Raw genomic sequence first — 25,272 nt, forward strand, 5'->3', positions numbered from 1 at the left:
AATTAAGGAGCTCATGAGCTTGATTGAAATGTGCTCTGCAGCCGGGGTCAGGTGAGAAGTGGACGGACTTTGAGTCAGCGACATGGATGACTGGAGATCTGCTCTTATTTTGGTTCTGCATTTGGGAAAAATGCTGAAAAAGCAGCATGTCACAGCGGATCTGTGCAAGATGGAGACGACTGGAGCACATTCTGCTTTTCTCAGATGTTCCGTCAGGTGAACCGTGGCTGCTATGGCTGCCAGGAGAGCTGAACTAGACTGGCAAGAGGAGAAAGCCAGGCTGCTTGTTTCTACTGACCCCTTCCCCACCCTCCTGTTCCATAAAACATACCCAGGTGCACCAGACCTTTCTACTCCCCCACTGCATCCAGGTGGCTGGTCTCCTATCCTACTGTAAACCCTGTGCACATGATCTGGCTCCAGAATGTTGATGCGGATAATGGCACCATGGAATCATGATGCAAATCAAACCAGTAACACTTTGCAATACGATATCCTAAACTGCATTAATTATCGTTTACAGACGTTCAATAGAGCATTAATAATTAAATTATGACGTTATACCGCAGCGCTGTTATTTATGAATGCTTGATTCATTTTCTAGAGCAGCAATCCTGACAGTTGTGCCATCTGTAATTTTAATGATTGAAGATTAGTGCACTCATTCTAATATGTTACCAAGCATGTTTATGTAACATTTTGGAAGGAGTCTCCAGTTCCAGCATTATATCATAATGAAGACTATGTCACAGTCTTCATTTTTCTGCTTTCCTGGGTTCATGGTAGCGTGACTAAAGAACACTTACATCACACCATTTTCCCAACCATTTTAACATATCAATAATAATCAAGATTTAATGTTTAACATTCATGAGACAAGTTAGTTATAGCTTAGGTTAGGGTTAGACAGTCATTGGCTCAGTGTAGAGTAAATTCCTCTGTCCTGAAGACTTTCCTGTACTGGTAAACTTGCAGCATGACTATTACTCCTGGGACTCCTTCTGTAAATCTTAAATAAATAAACAAATGAAAAGCTCCACCTCATCAATGAATATACACTTTTAGTTTCACAACAGCTCACTTTTTATATAAAGCGTTTAATATAAACCTTAAATTACACAGATTGGCATACAAAGAGCTGAGAGTTAACCATTACTGCAGAAACAATACCACACAGAAATGATGTACACTGTCTGACCTATCAGATTTGAGAATTCACCTGCACGAAATAAATAAATAAATAAATAAATAAATAATCCCGTACTCCATGCACTGAGTTACTAGATCAGTGTTAGACTGAAATTAACAGGATTTAAAGGGGTTGCATCTGATCATATCATAGAACTCACAAAGACTTTTTAAAGTATGTTGATAATTGTGTATTAAAACTGCCCTCTTATAATGATCCACACTAGCACGCCACCTCCAGCAGGTCCATCAGTGCCAGTGTGGTACCATGATACAGCACCGATCCAGTATCAGTATCCCAACCATCCCGACTCCGCACTAGGACGATGCAGTGTGGCACTTAAACACAGCACAACCATACAAACCACCCACTGAACAGAGCTAAAAGCAATGCTATGACCTCACTGTGTATGTGAGTATGTGAGCGTGTGTGAGATTTTAAGTACGTTTGCTCATTTTACAGGCAATAAATGTCAAGCTTGCGTAACAGTGCGCCGGCATTAAAGTAATGTACAGTTCGGATGTTTCGGTGGGGTTGATTTAACTGATGACTAGCTCACAAATCACAAATGGCCCATCATGTTTTATTGCGCATGTACTCTACAGTGACGCATTAAAAAATACATAATAAATAACATGCATAATAAAAGCCTCTCGTTGCAGTCTTAATGTCAGCTTGCAAGCACCTATGTGAACGTGTGTGTGTGTGTGTGTGTGTGAGTAAGACGGCCGTCCTTGCATCGTCGGATATAAGCAACACTTAACAATACAGCCTTGTGACACTGATATCAACACTGGGCAAAAGAAAGCTTATCGCTTCACACATTCTGTCTGAAATTGGACCCTGCATCGGAAACTGGTAGCTCGTCATGACACGAGCATTAACTGCGAACTCGGCTGACGAAGCGTCTTCGGTGCTGCTTCAGTACATCACAGCGCTCCACTTATAGTCGAGAGAAAGAAAACCAGACCTGGTGTCTGAGTCTGTTCTCTGAAAAATATGTGATATTGTGATATTGCTGCTTAAAATCTTTATTTGGTTAATGGTTAAAGTGTACGCATAACAAAGGCAGTTTAATACTGTGAGGGTTTATTATTTTCAGTCCATCATTTTCAGTGAAGTTTCTTCACTTTACATTAGACCTCCACTTCATCAAGCTTCTACACGTTATCAGAGACCAAAAAATGGAATTTGAGAATCCCACTTTTTTTTTCAATGAATCCTTTTAAATTATTCTGTAGAATCCATATGTGAAGCATTTTTTTAGGGTCTACATAGAACCGTTCCTTTTAAGAGCATAAGACTCTAATAGGTTACAAGTGGTCTTTGTGGCTTTGTGCAGCAGATCAGTTCAGCCGTGTTCTGCTCTTACAGTGTCTGCTGAATGATCACATGTATATGCGTGACATCCATGTTGAGTTTCTTTGCACGCTCGGTTCTGTGGACATCACCAGAGTGTGATAAGACAGAAGGTTTTGACAGCCCTCTGCAAGAACGTGCATAATATCCCATTGAGACGTGCTTTAATGGAGGATATGACTCAGGGGGCATCTGGAAAGACCAAACAAAAGCACATTCAACAGCCTTCCCTCGAGATACACGAACATACACTTCTTTTCATGGGCTCTTCAAATCGCAGCCACGGCTGCTCGATAGGAAGTACGGCATAACGTGAATGAGCCAGTGCAAAGACAACGATGGCTTTCATTAGGAAACTCTGTCCAGAAGATTTCTACCTACGCAACAAAGAGCGGCGAGTCTCCTGGCTGACACCGCCACCATGGTCCTCCGCTAATTTGGGACTTTTCTTTTATAATTGGTAGCGATTAATCCCTTGTTTTCACATGGACAAGCTAAGAACTAACAACAAGCCACGTGATGACGAGTTGTTGGGTTGTCACTGATATTAGAAACAAAAGTTTAAAAGGAAACAAACGTGTTGCCTCCCGTTGCATCAGATGGCAAAGCGGCTGGATGGGAGTTGCTTTAGCATTCATCCCCCAAACACTACCACTTCAAAAGTCAGGAGAAACAATGTTCCTGAATGATTGATCTTTTTTGGCATAAACATCTCTCTTTCTCTTCTTTGAAAAAAAAAAAAGTGACTTTGCGGGGCAAAGACATAAAAATAGGAGACCTTGTTGTAGCATCAGTGACTTAGCCAAAACACCGAAGGGGATTAAAATACCAAAGCGGAAGTAGATGATGAAAGTACTGGAAGAAAACAGGTCAGATAGATGTCTTCCAGAGAAGCCTCTGCGTTTTCATGTGAAACACACCTTTGATCTTAAAAGTGATCTCATGCATGAGAATAATTAAATTAATTTTAGTCCTATAATTAGACCCAGCGTGACTGGACCTTCTCTATAACTGGTTTCTGATCTGTATATACTGAAAAAAGGAAGTGGCACAATTAGATCTCAAAATAAACAAATTAAAACAACAACAAAAAACTGGTGTTAACTCTAATGTAAAATTCTCTCAAGTCAGAGGTGTCCAATCTTATCCGTCCAATCTTAAAGTGCGCAGGTTTTCATTCCAACCAATCAGAAGCCACACCTGAGTCTACTGACAGCATTTACATTTCATTTACATTTACGCCATTTGGCAGACACACTTCTCCAGAGCAACTTACATTTTTATCTCATTTTATACAATTGAGGGTCGAGGGCCTTTCTCAGGGGCCCAGAGGTGGACACTTGGTGGACATGGGAACTTGGTTGAACTCACAACCTTTCAATCAGTGGTACAACACCTTAACCACTCAGCTAGCAAGAAAGCCAAGATTAGCTGATTAAACAGGTGCAATCAGGTGCGGTTTCTGTTTGGAACGAAGACCTGCACCCACTCCTGCCCTTTGCCGATAAGCTTGGACACCGATGTTCCAACATTTCGCCCAGTCATCAGGAGATCGCTCCAGTCATGTGACCAGGAATCCAAGCGAGCAGAATTAACCCTGCTGTCTGGGTGGAAAGGAAATCTTCCTCTATTCCTTCCAGTTACACAGATGTCATATCCACATCTTGCCTTGATACTTATATATAATACAGACATGAATAAAAAATCACTCCCAATACTGAGCTGACACAATAGATGGGATTTGACGTATTTTCTAATTGATATATTCACTGATATATGTTAGATCTGATGTTGACTACCACATGACATTGCTGTTAATCTGAACAGGGGAAATGTATTAACTTGACTCTATCATTCCTTTCGGTCAGCTCAGCTCCCACCACCACCACCAACCACCAACTACGCCTCCTAGAACACACCGTGGCCTACAAACAACTCCGGACCTTCTTTACAACGTTCACGGTCACCAGATAACTAATCCCACACATCTGTGTACACTCACCACCCTGAATATCGGATCATCTCACTCCAGTTACTCTCTGTGGAGTAGAGCTCAGCGTGTTCCTGCATGACCTTACCCAGCTGTATTATCTCATGTCTTGTTATTCTGGATTTCACCCTGTTTGTTTTTATTTGTGATTCTGAATATTGCCTTGTTATTAAGAGTTTATTAATCCCCTGGCCTTGGACTGTTTTGGGATTTTCTGACAGTTTCTTCTTAAAAAACTTTATTCAGTGCTTTCACCTGTTTCTGCTATCCTTACCTGACACTCACATAAAATCAGTAACAGAAGCATCGGAATCAGTTCAATTGTATGTGTATAACTCTTGTAACGGCGGACATTGTCGCAAAGCAGCTTTAGAGAAATACGTAAAATTTCAGACTGCATATGTGCCACAGTTTAATTCTACTATAATTTTGACCGCTTGCTATGACAATTCCACAGAAACCTGAAAACTGCTTAATCAGCTAAAGCAGCAATCAACCCAAATATGAATCAGCTTCACACGGGGGCATTGGTGGCTCAAGGGGTTAAGGCTCTGTGTTGTTGATTGGAAGATTGGGATTCGAACCCCAACACCACCAAGCTGCCACTGCTGGGCAATTGATCAAGGCCCTTAACCCTCTCTGCTCATGGGGTGCTGTATCATAGCTGCCCCTGTGCTCTGACCCCAACTTCCTCAGCTGGGATATGTAAAGAAAAGAATTCCACTGTGCTGTAATGTACGTGTGGCCATAATAAAGGCTTCATGCCCTCAGTTCTATATATTCTATATTTTTTCATGTATTAGATTCACTGAAAGCAGAAAGGACTTTTTGGGAACTTAAAAAGTTCCTTGAATTTATTTCTTCTTGGTGGCAACTTGATCTTGGAGACCTTTGACAGAAACAGGGGAAAAGTCATAACCTCTGCTACAGTTTTGTGCTGTTTAAATGAACAGGTCTGAAAAACAAAAGTAACATGAGGCTTAGCTAGCAGGGGAGGACCAGCTAAACATTCGGGTAAAAGAACTTCAAATTCTATATCAGCATCGCAGGAACATTACGGAGTAGTCAATAAATTGATCGTTAGCGAAATTTGGCACAACGCCAGCCTGAGACACGGGCATCTCCGAGTGAATTATCAAGAGAACAATCAAAGTGTGTTGCACATATCAGTTCCAGTGTCTACGTGTTTTCGTTCGATCATGTGCTGATCTTAAGGATGTGAAGACCACCGTCCTGACAGGCTGCACGCCTCACTCAGGCTCCGTGAATAGTGTTTTGATTGTTGCGATGCTACAGCGAGCATTACAGATTGTACCCTTCCTACCTTTCCTACCTTGACGCTGTTTGATGAAACCAATTTCTCAGCTCATTAATTTTGTATTCCTCTTTTGGGGCAGCAAGAGACAAAAAAAAGTACATTATTCACCTAACACCTCTATTATGTATGGTCAGTTATGATAAGAGTCTCAAGACAAATAACTTGTCTTTGGATTGTAAAGTCGTGACGCAAAAAACATCGCTTTAACGGCTCCTGCCCGTGTAGCCGCCAGGAGCGTGCGATAAATTCACGTGCGCTTGTTGACTTTAGATCACCTGGAGACTTCCTGTGCACTCGCTCATGTGTGTTCCTCAATCTCCAAATTCGCTCAGTCAGTCAAGTCCTCCATTTCAGCCTCTCAATAAATTTTTCATGCGGAAGAGCTTGTTGAACATTAAAATGATCCATACGAGCATGCACGGCTTCTCTGTTCCCATTTGGGAAGACGGTGAGAGAGAGAGAGCGAGAGAGAGAGAGAGAGAGAGAGAGAGAGAGAGGCTGAGCTTTGACAGCAGTTTCGTTTCCTGTAATGCGGTGAAGTCAGGGGTATTTTTAAAAACCTGTGCTCCCTCCTGACGATGAATCACCTCGGGACCTATTTCTCAGAAGCATGTGCACAGTCCAAAGATCCAGTCAGGACAAGATAAAGAGGCAAACATCCCCAGCACTTACCTAGAGAGAAAGAGAGAGAGTCAGAGGGGGAGAGAAAGAAAAGGAAAGAGAAACAAAAATAAACATAAATTTACATGAAAGGCAAATGGATTTTCCTTTGAAATAAACTAAGAAGGGAAAAAAAATCTTCCTTCTGCAGTTTATATGCTCACAAGCCCGTCGCATATGGCAGCCATATGCCTGCGTGTAGATTTGGACAGCTTGCGCTACATTGGTTACGCATTTCAGGTGATTTTCAGGAGCTATTCATGCTTAAAAGGAGATTACGCTGTAGAGAGCTTCTGCTAAATGAAAAGTAAACCTAAACCTCTCCCCGAAGTGAGCGGTGCTGTTAGCATGCCGGCGTGACATCTGGGTTCAAATCAGTAAACATCCAGCTTTGAGCCTCTCAACCTCGGCAGCGATCGGGCCTTTTGTTGGCTCTGCCATTAGCCGAGCTAACAAACTTCAGGGGGTGAGCGAAGAAGAAGAAGAAGAAGACGAAGAAGAAGAAGGGGGAAAAAAATAGAAAGGTGTTTGCTGTTAGCAAGCTGTTGCTGAGCCACTCCAAATCTCTAACAGCTACTTCCACTTCACCACCTTCACTCTTCCAAACGATGTTTACTGTTGTGCAACAGAAGGAAAGTGGCTGACGCAAGTCCTCCAGACTGATGTAGGATTAAAACCAAAGCCTGACAATCTATAGATACACTCTGTCAAAAGAAAAAAGAAAAGAATGAAAGAAAAAAATAAAATGATGCAAATTACTCAGGGGTATGAGCTTGGATTTCAGTACAGCAGTCTGAATTAAGTGTTTAAAAGAGTTAATTGCGCAGAACAAGGTTATAATGTTCCCATTAACTAAATGAAACTCACTTTCTACGTGTGTAAATGAGTGACTTCAGACAAAATTATGCACTTATGCACAATATTCGGCAGCGGTCTCTGCAGTCAGACTTTTTCTCGCTCTCTATCTCTCTCTCTCTTTTTGTTCCTCGGTTCACGTTTCCGCCATATTTTTATACGGTGTACTGATTTGGAAAGCGGCTTAAAACAAAGCCATCGTGCTGTCCGGAAAAAACAACAAAACATGGAAAGATTAATGACAAAGACTTTATACGAATTAAGTTTAATATTCTGGTCCATGAAACACTCGCTGACCATAAACAAGGACATCTCGCAGCGATTCATTACAATCCAAAGGGCGATTAAATTCAAATTTACACGTCAGAATACGGTACAACTGTCAGACGCATGCCAGCCGCATTTCCTGACGTCCAACCCAATTAATTTAGTCATTTATTTTTGCTTCCTGTCTACTTGCTTACAACAACATGGAATTAACTGCTAAAGCAGACTTAGAATAATAAGAATTTAATTACCCACTTGGCAAATACCCAACAAACGAGAGCAAAGAAACAAAACTGACAGATCGACGGACGTGTGGGCGTGAAGCTCGAGTCCGTCCGAGTCGCGAAACATTTGAGTTGTGGAATAAATATCTAGGGTCATTACTGCCACTAAAATTCAAGTCAGGCTTTATACGCATCTGATTTGTGGAGAGATTCGGCAAATCCTTGAGTGTTTTACACGTCCGTCTGCAAGTCCACGGCCACATAGGGCATTAAAATACACATTTATGTCGCTTTCACCTCATGTTCGAATTACAAGGATAGAGTCTGAACTGAAGCCAGCTTCTGCTCGCTTTATTTGCACCATCACCTTGAGAAGAGGCTGTTGCAGCTTGTTAAGAAACAGAGCGGGGGAAAAAATGGTCTAAATCTGAATAATGAATCAGATGTGTATGAATCATACGTCTACTAGCTAGTTCTAGTCTCCTGCCCGGTCCATTGTGTGGGTTCCCCAGAAAAATGGGACACAAATGTCTTCTCATGATTCTCACAGGTTTCTTTATATATTTACACAATATATACCATGATGTGTACGTTTGCTCAGAAACTACCAGCAACACTGTAGTAGAAAATAACTTTAAGTTTTGAGATGCTTTTCTGCTCACCACGGCTATAAAGACTGATTATTTGATTTACCGTATCGTTCCTATCCATTTTTCTTCTCATCAACAACTCATTTCCACCAACAGAGCAGTCACTCGATACTTCTGCACCATTCTGCAGACTGGTGTGTGTGAAATTCCCAGAAGATCAGCAGTTTCTGAAATACTCAATCCAGACTGTCTGGCATCAACAACCACAGCACAGTTAAAGTCACCGAGATCAGATTTTTTTTCTCTGCACTGATGATTGATGTGAACATTACCTGAGGCTCTTACTCTGTATCTGCATGACGGTATACGCTGTGCTGCTGCCATACGATTAGATCACTGCATGCATGAGGAGGTAGGTGTTCCTAATAAAGTGACCAGTGACTGTAAATCTGAAATATATATATATAAACATTTTACAAATAATGTGAAAGATTAGTCATAAAATGTTAACATCCAATAATCTGATTCTAGTAAAAAAAAGTATATAAAATAATGCATATTATTATTATATTTATGTATAATATTATAAGAGTGTATTATTTACTTTATTCCAAAATTAACACCACACAGTCACATCCCCTAGGCCTACCAAAAAAGCACATTTACTCTACTTAAAAGTAGTTGCTAATGTATTGTAATAACATACGGCAAACTAGTTAAGTACATTAAAAAGACTAAGTAAAGCTAACAGGTATATGATTATTAGTTTTATTTAATCTGGCACTTCATGTTTGTGTCCTTGACAAAAATCACTGGCCAAGGTTTCGACTATCTTGACTATGTCGTGTTCTGTCCTTGTCCTTCATCACACAGAAAAGATAATGCTAGTGCTTGTAATCCATGGCTGTGACTTACAGCGGGAGAGTTAGCCTACATGACACCTTTATTCTGCATGATTGGTGTTTCCATATACCTGCATGCTCCCCATTCTGAAAATACAGTCTGTCGTCTGTGTGTTCCTATTAATCTGACTAGTAAAATGGTTTAGCTGTCAAACAGACGAAATCAGCGGGATTCAGAGCAAGCTTGTTTAAATACAAACAATAACAGGTTTTTGCTTAGAAAAAAAAGAAGTAGAGGTTATTTTCTTTCTATTGAAGCAGTTTGTTCACCATGTTACTACAAGAAAGAAAAAAAAATCATTTGACCCCAAACAAAATCTGCTTAGCTACCGATTTGTCCATTTTTTCGAAAGCACAAAGGAACACCTACAATTTAGTCTTGAAAGGGAAGAAATAAAGCGACTCTGCTCCGTTTGTTAGCTCATGCTTCTCTTTATGTCCCAGGCTGGATGGACTGTGGCACTTGGTCCCTAACAATCTGCGACACTGCCATTATTACTAAGAAGCGTTTCATTTCAAGCCCAAGTGACATCTCCCACTTATCTGTACACGTGACGCTATATTGCGGCTGCTGCTCCAGGGCCCCTCGCCGCGCCGCGCCACTCTGCATATGCAAATACGCCATTAATAAATAAGAGTGTGTAGGAAAGCATAAATAATCCAGCACCCTAGGGCAGGTTGTGGGAACAGCTGTCCCAGAGGAGTGCCAGATGCCCAGCCTGGCGCCGCCACTGCCTACGCCCCCACTTCCTTTCCTGTCAAAGAGACGGTCACCTCTTCTTCACTTTTTTTAACACGCCGATGAACAACAGATGGAACATGGCTCTTGTTAAGGGCTCTAACTAGCCTTCAGTCTGCTGCCGTTGCTCAGGCCATCTTGTGACCTCCAGTAGCTGTCTCCCGAGGTGCAGCAGGGTCGCTCCCTCACGGACATTTACAAATCACTGTGTCACACAAAAACTGCTGACAGACTGTCTGTGTAGCTGAGCCTCTTCAGACGCTAGCAGTCGAGTTAATTAGGTTTGGAGGAAGCAGACATTTTGGTTTCATTTCATTTCATTTAAGTTGTTGATGATATAAACCTCTCCTAGCTTAGACTGCTATAATAAGACCATGCTTTTCTGCCTTGTTCTATATTCCATCATATCGATTACTGTACTTAACAACGTCTGGGAAATATATTTTACTTTACTTAAATATAAACGCTTGTAAACTTTAACATTTACTTCAGTACATTATTCAAAAGCAAATAGCTAATTTTACTCGCCTAAATTTCCCATTACGTTTCATTTCAACTTTCATTAATATTTCAATGTTAACCATTTCCATGTGAATTAGCAGCTCATAAATCCTCCAAACCTAGCTAAATGTTTAAATTTGGCCGTAGCCTGATCAGTTTTGACGTGTAACTAGCGGCTGTTTGAGCTACAACAAACGTAGCAGCCGTCCTAAATAGCTAACTGTTAGCAGTTACTTAGCAAAAAAATGCTGGAGTGAAATCAGTGAGTTAATCAATCATTATCCTGTCTAGCTGTCTAGAGTTAGCAAATGTTAGCGACTGAAGTGTGCTGAAGCAATTTACTATTAACCACAGTAAAGTCAACGTACAAGAAAGACTCACAAAAGAACCACAAACTACACTACACTAATTTTAATAACTGATGGTAAATGAATGTCTTTCACTAAGGAAATGCACAAAACGTTAAAGCTGACAACAGATAATGATGCAAACTAGCTCAATGCTAATAGATACAACACATAGAAAGTGTACTTAGCAGAAGATGGCTAACGCTCATAATTAACTCCCTGAAGCTGATTAATGCTAAAATATCACTTTACGACTTATAGACAGGAGTAGTGACGTTGAAAAGACGGTGAGGAGAAAGAAGAGATCTTTTTGTAATGTCGAGGGAGTAAAAGTCACGAGTGTTAGGTAAAAGATTTGCTCTGGGAAATATCATTAAAAAAACTTGTTAAGCTAATGTACAGCAACAAAATAACTGTAGTTGGTCAGAATGTTTAACTTGCTTCCATTTCAAACCAAATATATATTTTATGAAAAACACATTTGAATAAATTCATCATTGTCATTCATTCACTGAATAAACACATCACGTTTTTACCCGACTCAGAAAAAAAACACCATATAAACGTGAAGGGATCATTAGAGCCAACGCTGTACTGCAACGAAACGAGCCGGTGTGTGAACGTAGCTCAGGGAATCCGGTGCCAAGCTGAAGGTTGTGAAGACAGGTGAAAGAGAGAGTGGAAGTTGCTGCACAGAGCTGTCTCACGTCTGAGCTTCAGTAAATTGCATAAAGGTCGTTTCGCATATACCCGAGGAAAGTGCTGATTGATTAAAGGGGCACATTAAAAAGAGAGAGGGACTGAACTGCAGTGGCAGGCTTTGCCAAGTATGCTTCTTCAGTGCCAGGATTTTGTGAAAAAGGTCAGTTAGTGAGGCAAGACTGAACACTGAGCATCAAAGGTACAGGTTTCTACTATGCTTTCTGCAGGCTACGAAGCCTTTTCATTTGCACCGGGTCCCACTTTAGGCATGAATAAAACAGAATTTAAAAAGGCCACCTTTTCTGGATCGGAGGCCTTACATTCACACAGATTTAATGGTGGGATTTATGCAGACGTGAACAGCTAGACATCCAGTATATTTCATGAATGCACATATTTTCTCTCCTTTTTTTTGTATGTACATATTTTGAACTGGGGTCGTATATAGGGAAGGAATAAAACACTTGGGGTGAGCTGTTATGGGGCGACAAAAACCAATGTCAGTGTGGTGTGATGGAGCTAACATGAAGCGGACTTTCACTTCCCACAGAGAAATGATATCTTCCTAAAACATTGCATCCCTACGCATTTTACTCCTTTTATACTTTAGCGATTTGCAAACACTTACAATTTCCTATCAGTTAAAGAATACTTATTTCAGTTTATAGTTAATCTCGAGGAACATCCATGAAATGAGTTAGTTCCTGTTATCACTTTATAGCAGCTATAAACGCTCATTCCTCACCAGCCTCTAGAAGAAACAACTATCCTGAAGACCCTATGATGGTCACCTTACTGACAAGACTCCGTCAGAAAAATGTTAAATAAACGTCTCTTGTGTGACCACAGCAAAAATGACTCACATTGCTCTTCGATAAACAACATTGTTTTCATATTATTAATATTATTATTATTATTAGCCTGCAGTAATAGTGTATGCTCCTCTGTCATCTGTTATTCTAGTACAAACAATAAACTAGAGTGAGCATATTATGTATGATGTTGTATAACGATTGCCAAATCCACAACAGAATAAACTCAAATGAACTGAGCTGTACATCAAAAACAAAATGGAAAATCAGATAGTGTCTGATTTAATTTGGGGGTGTAAAACGTATTTTCTTATTAACTTCTGATGATAATCGTCCTCCAGCTGAGCATTCCAAAGTCATCAGGAAGATTGACTGAATGAAATTACTGAACAAAATGCACTGGTACCCGTGCAAAATTCCCATCTGAGAACAAATTCATCTCTGTGTATTATTTTTATTTTTTTATACTTAGGATAAACTTAAGACAAGCCCAAGAGTCCAGCGCAAACTCCCAGCATCTCCCATGAAACCGATGCAACCAGCAAGGTCACGAGACTGCCGAGGTTCTGCAGAAGGACAAAGAGCGGCTGCGTTTCAAGCGGAGTGGTGACAGTAGCCTGAATGGGATCTATGGGGAGTAAATGAAAACAAGGTTAATGCATTCACTTCTCATTATCTCTGCTGGAAGGAACCACCCGCATGGCGTAAAGAGCAGGAAATCAGAACAGAACGTGAGGCACAACGCGGCAGCACGCCAACACCTCCACACACAACACACTCTGTTCCCTCTCTGCTCTAATGCATCTGAAAAGGGAGAGCGAGGGAAGGAAGAGGCAGAGGAAACTATCCTGCATGTTCTGAAACCCTGTTTACCAGCAGTCCCACAGGACTTTGGCTACTGAAACTGCAAAATCAGGGTAAATTTAGAAATAATTACATTGCAGAAAATTTCCTAAAATCATAACTTCCTGTCACACACACAGTTTCCCAGGGTTTCCCTAACCTGGCCTTCATTTTTATTCTCACCTTCCAAAACATCTGAAGCAAGCCATTAAGAACATTGTATAATGGGTTTACTGTAGGTGCTTTAGAAGCTGAGAAAGCAAATGTCTATCCTGGGAATTCCCTAACATCTGGACTGGGAAAACACTGCTTCTCTGGCATCTCGGTAAAAGATGTGATATTATGAGTGTACTGTTTAGTGCCAGAATTTATCTAGCGTGTATTATATATAGTATCACAGAGACGGATGCGATTGCTGGTAAATATTTTTTTAATATAAACCTGGCAGACAATCAGAAACAGAACTGTAGTCAGAGTCCAGGCAGGAGTCAGACGATCAACAAAACCTTAAATCACCTTTGTCTGACCCTCACACAAAAGTATGGGGGTCAAAAACCGGACAGCAACGCAATAAACAAAAGGCTTGGTGTTGTCGAGTGCTAAGTGTAAAACTGAACAAACACTTCATACAATGAAACAGAACCCATTTAAACTGTGTGTGTGTGTGTGTGTGTGTGTGTGTGTGTGGTGTGAGGCAACCTGAACACAGGTGTGTTTAATCAGTAGTTTTTTCTGAGAAGTGGAGTCTATACCGGCCGAACGTGAAGGCCATGGGGCCTGTTGTGATTGCTGGAGACATTGTGCCATAATTTCAAAGAAATTTTCAAGCTATGTCTACCAAGAAACAACTATCCTGAAGACCCCATGACAGTCACCTTACTGACAAGACTCCTTCCTTAAATAAACGCCTCTTGACAGAGTGTGACCACAGCAAAAATGACATCATTTCACAGAAATTTGCAGTTTAGGTCTAAAAACTGGACTGGAAAATGAGGGTGATAGCTTCAGGTCAAATTGCACCATCCATATGTTCATTTTGATAGCTTGATTGACATTTTTTTTTATTTTATTTCGCTGAAACTTTTACACAAATCGATTTACAATTGAGAAAGGATCGAGTTTAACAGTTGAGGATTAAGGGCATAGTTCAAGTGCCCAACAGTGGCAGTTTGTGGTGCTGGGATATGAACATTCCAGTCAGTTCCTATTGAGCCCGCAGCTAACAGCTTTAAGTGGACAGAATGTCTGGTCTTCACTTGGTACCATCGAAATGGACCTCTGGCAGACACTTGAACGTTGAAGTCCATGCCCAAAAAAGAGTGAAATGCTTCCTTGCCCCTTGTGGAGGAGTTTAAGTATCTTGGGACCTTATTCACACGTGATGAAAGGCAAGAGCATGAAATTGACATGGAGTGGGTTAGCGGTAGCAGTGTTCCAGATGCTGTACTGGCCTGTGGTGTTTGAGAAGGACCTCAAGTTTTGGACAAAGATGCATCTCTATACTAACTTAAGGCCAACATCTGTGGAATGAGGAAAAGAGGTCATGAGCAGCTGAAATGAGGTTTCTTTACAGAATTTGTCAGCTTACTGTCCATAATGGGGTGAGGAACTGGACAAGCCAGGAAAGCTTCAGTAGAGCAGAGTTGCTAGTCCTCTGAATCCAGAGAAGCCAGCTGAGATGATTTGACAAGGATGTTCCTGCTAGAGCCGTATCAGACACAGGACAGATCCCCCAAGACAGACCCATCACCCACTGAAGACATCACAACCCACAGTTGGCTTGGGAATGTCTCGAGCTGGAATCTGTGGCCAGGGATAGAAAAGTCTGGACTGACCTTCTCAACCTCTTGCCACCACAACTCCCAGAATAAAACTCCCAGAATGAATGAAGAATGCTGTGTGAAAGTTCTGCTGCTGTATATGTTTGGTCCCAATGTGCTCTGGATCCGTCATGTTTCTGAGAATGTGTTATTTACAACGTTCCTAAACCATTGCTGCAACATGCTTACTGAAAGGAACATTAAATCTGATGTTAATGTTTGTTTGAGAAGCAAACCTTTATTACGACAGGTGATCTCACAGAAAGATCATTTCTGTGCTATTATTTCTAAAAATTTTACGGTCTAATTCCTTAAAAATGCACGAAATGTGCTTAGATGTACTTATGTTCCCTTTTAGCTAGTTTAAAGCCTGGAAGTGTCAAAGCAGCCGAAGCGCTCGTAGTCACGATGAACGATCTGAACCAGAGTCCATTAAGTTGAACTGAAGCTGAAAATGTTTTGCTGTAGAAGTCTGTCCTGCATAAATGTTGATCAAATGAAACAAACTACAGTGAAATGAATGTACCTAGTCTTTAGTTGGTCAAAATATATAGTACATTATATGTTTCTTTATCCATGTACACCATATGTAACACAACCTCTGTATTGTACTGCATGTAGCATCGTACAGAATGCAACACAAGACTTTTAGGTAATATAATAATAATCTTGTGAGACATAAAGGACGCTTTTAGCTGCAGGCTTCATGTATCATCTAGTGGACAGCTGGAGCACGACTGTACTGGGCTGTTTTCTGTCTAACCCACTCCCTAGCCGAACGCTAAGAGATGTAGACAGTCGTCTAAATGGCTTGGGCTACGTCCCCCCCACAGGCCACCTCTGCACGTCCTCATCCCTGTGTTTAACGTTAATTTCTATTACCGTAGACACACAAGCCGGCTCAGCCCCTGTTATACCCTACACGAGCAAAGAGCCACGACTTTGTTCTAAAAGCTAGCACCTTCTTCCCAGGCCCTGTATCATTAAAAACCTCAGCCTCAAGAAGGGTGATCTATTTCCTTCTGCTGAGAATTACCGCAGGTCCATTTAGCACAATCTGCGCCAATCAGCTAAAGTGCAGCTTTCCCTCCGCCCCTACGCTGCTGTACCTCTCTGCTCAGAAATAATGCCCGTTACTGCATTTCAGTAAGGAGCTCACTGACAGGTAAATGTGTCTCCAAAGAAAACGTGCCGTGATGGAAACGGCCAGGCCCGGATGCGGATTATTCCCCATTCATCATTCTTACAAGTTGCGCTCCGTGCTCATTTCTCCCCTCGGCTTATCGCTCAGAGTCGCACGCCACACCGCCGTCGCATAGCAAAAACCTCGCCGCTTAAATGTTTTTCTCCCCCTCGAATCTAATGGAAGTTATTTGACTGATGATTAATAGCGCAGCGGAGGCGAACCTGGCCTGTGCTTTTGTGCACCACTTTCTAAATGCTAACTCTGGAGAAATCATTGAAATGAGGAAAATAGAATTTTTTTTTTTTTTTTTTGCTCTCCTAACACCTACAGGCGATGATATACACGCTTTTTTGGGGGTGGCTTTAACAAGTTTTGGTGCCATCCAAAGCCTGAGTTTCCAAACCATACTGTGGATGAATCATTTGTTGTGATATTGTGCTGTATGTTGAGCAGCTGGTTTGATGCAGCTTTGACATAGCCGTAGCACAAGCCGCTCACAAACAAACCACTGCCATATGCCTCCCTGTGAAGCTTAACCTGGAACTGGTGTGAGTTAGAAATATCGCATTGTCTCCTCACAGATCCAGGACAGTAGAGCCTAGGGGACAGTCTATAAAAACTGCCTGACTGGCGACATGGCTTCACGGCTCTCAGTGCAGTCATTCAGAGTAAATCCAATGCCTCTGGACACTTAATCCAACACGTTATCCTCTGTGGGCTCTCTTCATGCATCTGTTACTACTCATTCCAATCCATCAGGCCGAAGATGCTGAGCTTTAGAGCTTCGGGACGGAAGGGAAGGGAAGAGGGGGTACAAAGTTACCTCAGATGCTTCGGGTATTGTCAGTGTAAACTTCCTTAAGGACTATGTGAAATGAAAACTGAACTTTTATTCATTTTTTAAAACATATATAAGCATGATTCACCAACAAAATATATCATGTTTCCACTTTTTTTAGTTCATCTAAAGCTGCATTCTTTTAGATTATCAAAGCCATGTGTTAAGGAAATAAAGAAGACAAAGAAAAAAAAAAGAAAAATTAAAAATATGTGCATGTTCCCATTCACAAATCAAAACTCAAACTCAAAGTGACAGCAAAATAGTCATAAAAACATGGGGGAGAGAAAGAGCTTTCCACAATCTAATTAATCCCAAAAGACTGACCCAAGTACAGCCGTAAATTATTTTCCGAAGCTCCTGTTCCATCATCCTTGTCACTTGTCAGAAATCCAATATCGAGTGCAGCCCGGTCCACCAGGATCACTTTCATTTTTGTCCTTCGGTAGCTGTACTTCGGTGTAGCCTAATAATCTGACTAACAGCTCAATCTGAATTTAAAAAAAAGAAAGAAAATAAACTGACTGAGGCAGAATGAAATTCCTATCTGATGGAAACAAGCTTGATAATCATTTTAATAATCCATTAAAAGAAAGAATAACAAGTATGTAAAACGTTGGGTCTGATTGCTGCAGCTAGCGGAATCTTGACTGTTCTATGAAGGTGTGTTTGAAGGGGAGTTCGCACTCGACTTTCAGAATGCACAATTTCTTTAGAGAGACCGCTGAGAATACGAGCAACAGCATAAAGGATATAACATCATGCCTCAAAAGGTTTTTTTTCTTAATTTATTTTACCCTTGTTTGCAACTAGCCGGCTAACGTAGTGATCACACTTAAGATATTTACTTCCTCAGTGTTCAAAATTTAAACAACTAATGTGTCTGTGTTGATGGATCCACAGCAACCAGTACTATCATCTCATGCACTTTCTCTATTCATATTGATTTTATATTCTTAAGTTGTGTTGTTGTTCCATATTCACTGCTTCCTCCATCTTTTCTGCTTTTCTGAAGAGACCGAGCTCCTGTTGGTCATATGTCTTCACAGGAACGCAGCAAAACGTGAATCTCCTCCTCACAGAGCCCGTGTTTCCCGTCTCCGAGATTCTCATGCCTACAGATGGAAGTTGATGGAGTGAAAAGCGGAGTGTGTCCATCCCGTGAGTGAGGATGTGCTCCTGGTCCAGATTAGGATCTGTATAAACAGCTTACTGGGAATCAGTGAACGGAATGAATTCCTGGATTTACTGGATGTAAACATATCCTGTGAAGCGATTCCAGCTTTCTTTTCTGCAGTCAAAATTCCTAATTATTTACCCATATGCTAGAGGAAGAGCGGAATCTCCGGTATTCTCCATGCACCCAGTATAAGCATCATTTCAAACCAAACAGCATCTGGCAGACTGATCACAGCTCACTGCTTACCTTCTCGAATGGTTTCATTACAAGCCCTTACACGAGCATGCATTCTAATGGCACACAAAGTGCTGCAGAATTACAAATATGGCAGATCCGTACAAAATAGGGGTTGGATGACGTCACGCGCCGCACCACAAGCGAGCCAGAGGGTATGTATCGACTTTTTTTTCCTCCTGTAACAGTGTGTGTTGAAACCGTTCAGCCCTCTCTCCCGCATATCTTCATCAATTCATTCTGTGTTTAAGTTGCAAGCCAAATCCAGATCCAGTTAACAGCAAAAAGCTGTGCGATAACTAAGTTCTCAGTGGACCAAATTAGGACAGGACTTCCAATTAAAGTGAGCTCATGCAACCCCGATGTAATTAAACGTCCTGTCCGGTATTAAAGCTAAAGCTACTGCGGAGAGCACTGTGAATTCGGGCTCTGAGGCGAGCACAAAGCATGCTGGAAATCTATTGCGCAGTCCTACGGCGCTGCAAATCTCTGATCGGCCCTCGGGTTCTATACGGTGCCAACCGAGAGCTCCCATGGGTAAAATAATGGTGGTGAAGCAGCCTGACAGTTTATCCGCATCCTACAAAATCTAACCAGCTGGGAGTGACTTTCAACTTTTGTGGCTTTTCTTACAAAGACAAATTTGGGGGTATTTTTGAAGATATTTTTTTTCTTATCGATCAATTCACTGAAAAAAACATGAGTGGAAGGATCCCCCCCCTCAAAAAAAAACAAGTATCAGGCTATTTTTGCTGAAAAGTGCATGCTGAACATTCACTGATGAAGAAATGCTTACTGATGAGTAAAAAAAAAAACAGTGTCTTAGTGAGAACCGCATCAATGGCATAGATTTTACAGTCTCTGGAGCTGTACTGGAAGGATGAACACTGCGCTTACTAAAGATATTCCCTCAAAATGGTGATATTGGATTGCAGCATGTAGCCTAACACATCCTTCAAAAAGTCCCTGCTGCTGTTCAGCTGGGATCAGATGATGATGATGGCCATATATACTACATTATTTTCATCCTACAACAAACTGTCCACTCGGCCCTCGTGCCTGGAGGATGTGGGTGGGGTCAACCTAGAAGTTATCTCCTGTAGCCAGACCCTTAGACTGCAGACGACAAAAAAACTGGACTGCAATAGCAGCTTTTAGTGGCCACCCAAGAGGTCATCTGACCGACATGTAAAGCAACCGGTTCTATCCAGCGTCACGTTTATGGGCGTGCCATGACGGATCCAAGCCAAATCTGCTGTTAGAGATACACAACATCACGTGTCCTTTCATTCAGCGTTCTTAGCACTGTGTGATCTGACCAGTGAAGCACATCCATAAAGACGCTCTGGAAGATCTAACACAATTTCGTTACAGTGCTAACTATATAACTGAGGAGTTTTACACACAACTATGTTCTGTCTACTTTGTGTAATGAGCCCTAAAGAGGGACACTGAACATCAGCACAATGTACAGCTGACTGCGTGCCTTAATCTATACACAAACAAGCAAATCCACATTTCTTCACGCCAGCACTGACCAGCTAAACATATTTTAAATGTGATCATGATTTTTTTTCTTTTATAATTGATTACCAATAATGAGTGCTAGGCTTGCTGTTTTGTTTGTTTAGGTGAACATTTATACACAACTTTACCAGAAGATCGATCAATGGAGGCAATATTATTAAAAAAATCATTTTTAAAGCTTTTTATCCTGTTTGCTCATGTCCGTGATCAGCACTGAATGTGTCTGTCATGTCACACTCCACACTGGGGGTTAATGACTCAAATGAAAGTCGAGTTCAGAAGTATTTCACACAAATGTTTCTATCTTCAAAGTAAATGTTGAAATTGAACCCATTTCTGCTTTTTGAGATGCCCCAAGTGTTTGTTCATAAGAAATGTGAAGGCGTTATCTTCAACCTCTGAAATTCTGAGTAAGGTTCTCCAGAACTCAGGTTATCCTGGGTGAGGTTACCGGAGGTAAAAACATCTCACGCTGAAAGCAAACAGCATCCTGACTCATTTAATATCAGACTTACAGCCATAAAATAATTCATTTGTTTATTCTAAATGAAAACGTCTGGTAGGTTGATTTCCTTTGCGTCGGCTGAATGGAACACCAGTGCTGTGGTAAAAAAAGTGCATGTCCCATCATGCTTCAACAGACAGAAACATATCTCTACAATAATCAAAATCAAGCTTAACATTTGAATTCCAATGACGACCAAACGAAAGCATGCTCTATTTTCTTCATCCTAGTTTGTTTTAACTCTTTTATATGCACGTGATCGTGTGAAACCAGACCCTACACGCAGACCCGAGCCTCCGCCTTTAAGCTGGTTTGCATAATATTTATATTAATATGATGTCTGTGTAGCTCTCAACGCAAAGAACATCTGCAGCCTGACTGATTAATGTCTAAAAACATGTTCAACCTGCTTTGTTCCAAAGAATAATGCGTTTCAGAAGAACATGATCACGGACAGTGTGGCATTGTCATGATAGGAAGAGCCTTTAAGTTGTATTGGTCGTGGGAAGAGGAAGAGGAGTGAAGATTGAATGGGGAATGGAGGCTGCCTTTTTTTCACCACTTAGCACTCAAATTGGTGAACACAAGACTGTCATTTAAATTTCTAGGCTAGGGCTCTTTCAAAAGCAAGCTCAATATGCAGAGCTTTATAAATTAAAGCTTTCAGCGTTCGTCAAAACTTTCTGTGGCATGATAATGCTTTAAACTAAGCCACTTATTTCCCTGTGCTTTTGGGACCCAATTAGAAAATAATATTAATAATCCACATTGCATTTGCACTCCACATAAAAGATGATATGCTTTTTTTCACCCCCATCACTAGGCACATAACATTCGCCTGCGCCATCGAGTTTTACGGATTAATCCGAAAATGCGGGAAGTAAAACAACGAAGTAATCAGCTTTCCTAATTCCGACGTGATTGTCCGCCACGGAGGTTGAGCGCACCGGTCAGGAGGATTGCATGGACTCTGCTGGGTATTAAAACAAAAATTAATTCTCAACTGTTTAAGACCATTTCTTAATTCTGCAGGTTAACAAAAATAACCTTGCGCACGTATAATTTTTTTTTTTCAACTCCGACGAAACGTTACTGTTGCCGAAATAAAATTATATTAGCGCTCTCCTTTTTTAGAACTAATTTAATCCGATTGCAAATTTAATTTAAAAATCTAACAAATGAAATAAATCAGATGATGAGCTTTACAGCTGCAAGGGATCTCTAGACAAGGTGATGGATTGGACTCCCATTATTCAAGATTTGTTATTCAATAAATCATTGATGCGTTCTATGAATAACTGGAGTGACGGTCCAGGAACAAGGGCTAGACCCGGTCAGGCTGCTGACACAGCGGGATATACACACACTATCTATGTGTTTTAAACAGATCTGACCAGGATGATTTATGGTCACACACAGGTTTACAGTCATAGACTTTTCACAAATGGTGCCACATCCCCAGGAGGAAGCTGACTGCTAAACTATACAGCCTGCAAAACAAAACAGTTACAAACAAGAATATAATGATAATAATAATAATAATAATAATAATGATATGTATATATATATATATATATATATATATATATATATATATATATATATATATATATATATATATATATATATATTAAATTCTCTCTTCTGGATCTCTTACTGATGTCAGTGTCATACCCCAGAGAATCTGAGCTCCAATTGAGTCAATTTTGATCTATCCTAGCATTCAAACAGTTCCCAAAACTTTAAGTATGACATCTTCTGAGATCAGAAGATTCTTGTTTTGCAGCAGCTACAGCCGTAGCAGAAGTTCAAGGATCGTTTGTTTCGACAACAACATGTCAGCAGCAGAAGTGAATATTTCTAATGCCGGCACGCCGAATGTAAGAACTCACTGAATGAGTCACGACATTAAAAACAGAGAGCGCGTGAGACAGATCTGACTACCAGTTGATCAAGGATTCTTTCATCCTCTCTCTTGCTGCTGTCCATTGCTCTGCCTTAAGGCTGTAAGATGCAGTGCTGTGGGAGCAGGGCGTCTCCCTGGCAACAGAGCGGCTAAAGTGGCACGGAGCATTTTCATCAACCCGGATCTGAAGAAACGGCTTCATGGGTCCCTGTTCACACCTGGTATCAACATGCATCCTGGGAGAGCGATTTGTTAGCGGATAGTGCTACACTACAGTACAGTACAGGTGCCTCGGAGTTAGCACAATCTCCTCACACCTCTCAGGCTGGGGGTTCGATTCCCATCTCTGCCCTGTGTTTGGGGGTTTGTTTAGAGTACCCCAGTTTCTTCCATCTGGTCCAAGCCATGTTTTGTAGACTGATATCTAAATAGTCTGTAGTGTGTGTGTGTGTGTGTGTGTGTGTGTGTATGTGATTGTGCCCTGTGATGAGTTGGCACCCCGTACAGGGTATCCCCTGCCTTGTGCCCTGAGTCTCCTGGGATAGGCTCCAGGTTCCACAGGGAAAATAGATGAAAGCACAGATGGTCCAAATGAGGTCCAATGTGTCTGGTGTGAGTCGATCACTCAAACCACAGACGTGGACATGGTATGGGGCACATGACACGTGTTCCAGACAGCCATGAAGGACAGTCATTTACTGTGTCATTGCAAGACTGAGTCTAATGCATGAAGGCAATGCCCGTGGCTGAAACCGCAGTGACACAAGATGACTCATGTACAGCAAGTCTTGTTGAGAGACCATGTGACTGAAATAGATTTGAATCAGTCTGTACAGTTGTATGAGATCCATGGAACGTTCCTGTATGAAGACCAATGCAGCAGGAAACATAATAAATGCTTGTGACTCTTCACTAGCGGTAATGATATCTAAAATATAAGTGAAAGTCATCAGTGAAGTCCTCACACGTGCAGTACGACAGGTGTACACGTATCTTCATCAACACCAGGCGTGAACGAAGCCTTTCAATGATTAACTGTTCAAGATTGTTAAGGTACCGCCCACCTCATAATTGGTTACACATGCATAGTCTCTACCCACCTCCTAATTGGTTACACATGTGGTCTCCGCCCACCTCTTAATGACCAACTGGTTACACATGCATAGTCTCCGCCCACCTCCGAATGACCAACTGGTTACACATGCATAGTCTCCACCCACCTCTGAATGACCAACTGGTTACACATGCAAAGTCTCCACCCATCTCCGAATAACCATCTGGTTACACATGCATAGTCTCCGCCCACCTCCTAATGACCAACTGGTTACACATGCATAGTCCCCGCCCACCTCCTAATGACCAACTGTTTACACATGCATAGTCTCCGCCCACCTCCGAATGACCAACTGGTTACACATGCATAGTCTCCGCCCACCTCCTAATGACCAACTGTTTACACATGCATAGTCTCCGCCCACCTCCCAATGACCAACTGGTTACACATGCATAGTCTCCGCCCACCTTCTAATGACCAGCTGTTTACACATGCATAGTCTCCTCCCACCTCCTAATGGCCAATGGGTTACACATTTGTAGTGTCTGCCCACCTTCAAATGACCATCTGATTACACGTGTAGTCTCCGCCCAGCTCTGAATGATCAACAGGTTACACCTGCATAGTCTCTGCCCACCTCAAATAACCAACGGGTTACACATGCATAGTCTCCGCCCACCTCCAAATAACCAACGGGTTACACGTGTAGTCTCCGCCCACCTCCAAATAACCAACTGATTACACATGCATAGTCTCCAAATGGCAGGTAGTTCAGTCCTCCTTAGTCTCCACCAACCTAGGACACCCAGGCTTTGGAAGTTCATCCCACACACACACACACACACACACACAATGCATCCACATTTAAACTGAGAGACAAAGAAGAGAAGAGAGAATTCAAATTTGCATTCAAATTTTGCCGGTCACATACACAACCATACACAGTACCACATGCACTGAAATGCTTTTTTTACTGTCAGTGAAATAAAAAACAGGATTTCCATAAAGCATAACAAATTCACTTACGGAAAAGGGAAAATATAAAAATATAATATAAGGAATATAAAAAACACATAGCAGCAAACAGTATGGACTTTATTTAGAATAACGTTAAGATATGGGTGCAGGAGAAGTTCAACAAATCAGAAGCAGTCTATAAAAATAAAAATAAAAATAACTCATCCAATATGTAAAACCTGAAGAAAAGTGCAAGATCTACTGAGACACAAATACAAAGGAAAAGTAATATTCTATGAGCTGTGTTTTCCATCCCTAAAGTGACAGCACACTGCGGCAGAGTCCCTCAGCACAATGAATAATCTAAAAGTATCAGCTCCCCCTGAACCACACTGACAAAGTACAGGCTCGCCGAGCGCTACCTGGCCTCTCAAACAGGCTGATGTAAGAAATCACTGAGCTGTCGAGACAAACCTGTGCTTTCTGACAGCGGGAACATTTCAGACATTTAAGCGGAAAATGCGAGCTGAAATGTCAGATTATTTAGGCCAGATTTAATCGCAGATATATTCCCATTATTGGAAAAAATGCTTGTGTTGTAGAAAAAAGGAAAGGATTTAACAATATGACCCAGTATGAAGTAATCTATCCAAACATACACACACACACACACACACACACACAGTCCTGTACTTTCTATAAAGGGGATTTCTATGGACTGGTGTTGCTACATAATGCTATACCTACACACAATGCTAACTTTAACC

At 41.3% G+C, this 25,272-nt stretch overlaps 1 protein-coding gene across 11 annotated transcripts in view; it reads right to left on the bottom strand.

The window, feature by feature from the left end:
- cadm1a (cell adhesion molecule 1a) overlaps nucleotides 1–25,272 on the bottom strand; it is a 312,964-nt gene that overhangs the window by 238,950 nt on the left and 48,742 nt on the right. The window contains exon 2 of one of the 11 annotated variants that reach the window (XM_058414922.1): nucleotides 8,785–8,901. The exons of the other annotated variants lie outside the window; for them this stretch is intronic. Coding sequence (XP_058270905.1) covers nucleotides 8,785–8,836 — 52 coding nt within the window. The 5' untranslated portion in view covers nucleotides 8,837–8,901. The remainder of the gene's footprint in view (nucleotides 1–8,784; nucleotides 8,902–25,272) is intronic. 11 annotated transcript variants of the gene reach the window in all.

This window comes from Hemibagrus wyckioides, linkage group LG18 (genome assembly GCF_019097595.1).
Source record: "Hemibagrus wyckioides isolate EC202008001 linkage group LG18, SWU_Hwy_1.0, whole genome shotgun sequence".
Classification (NCBI taxonomy): Eukaryota; Metazoa; Chordata; class Actinopteri; order Siluriformes; family Bagridae; genus Hemibagrus; species Hemibagrus wyckioides.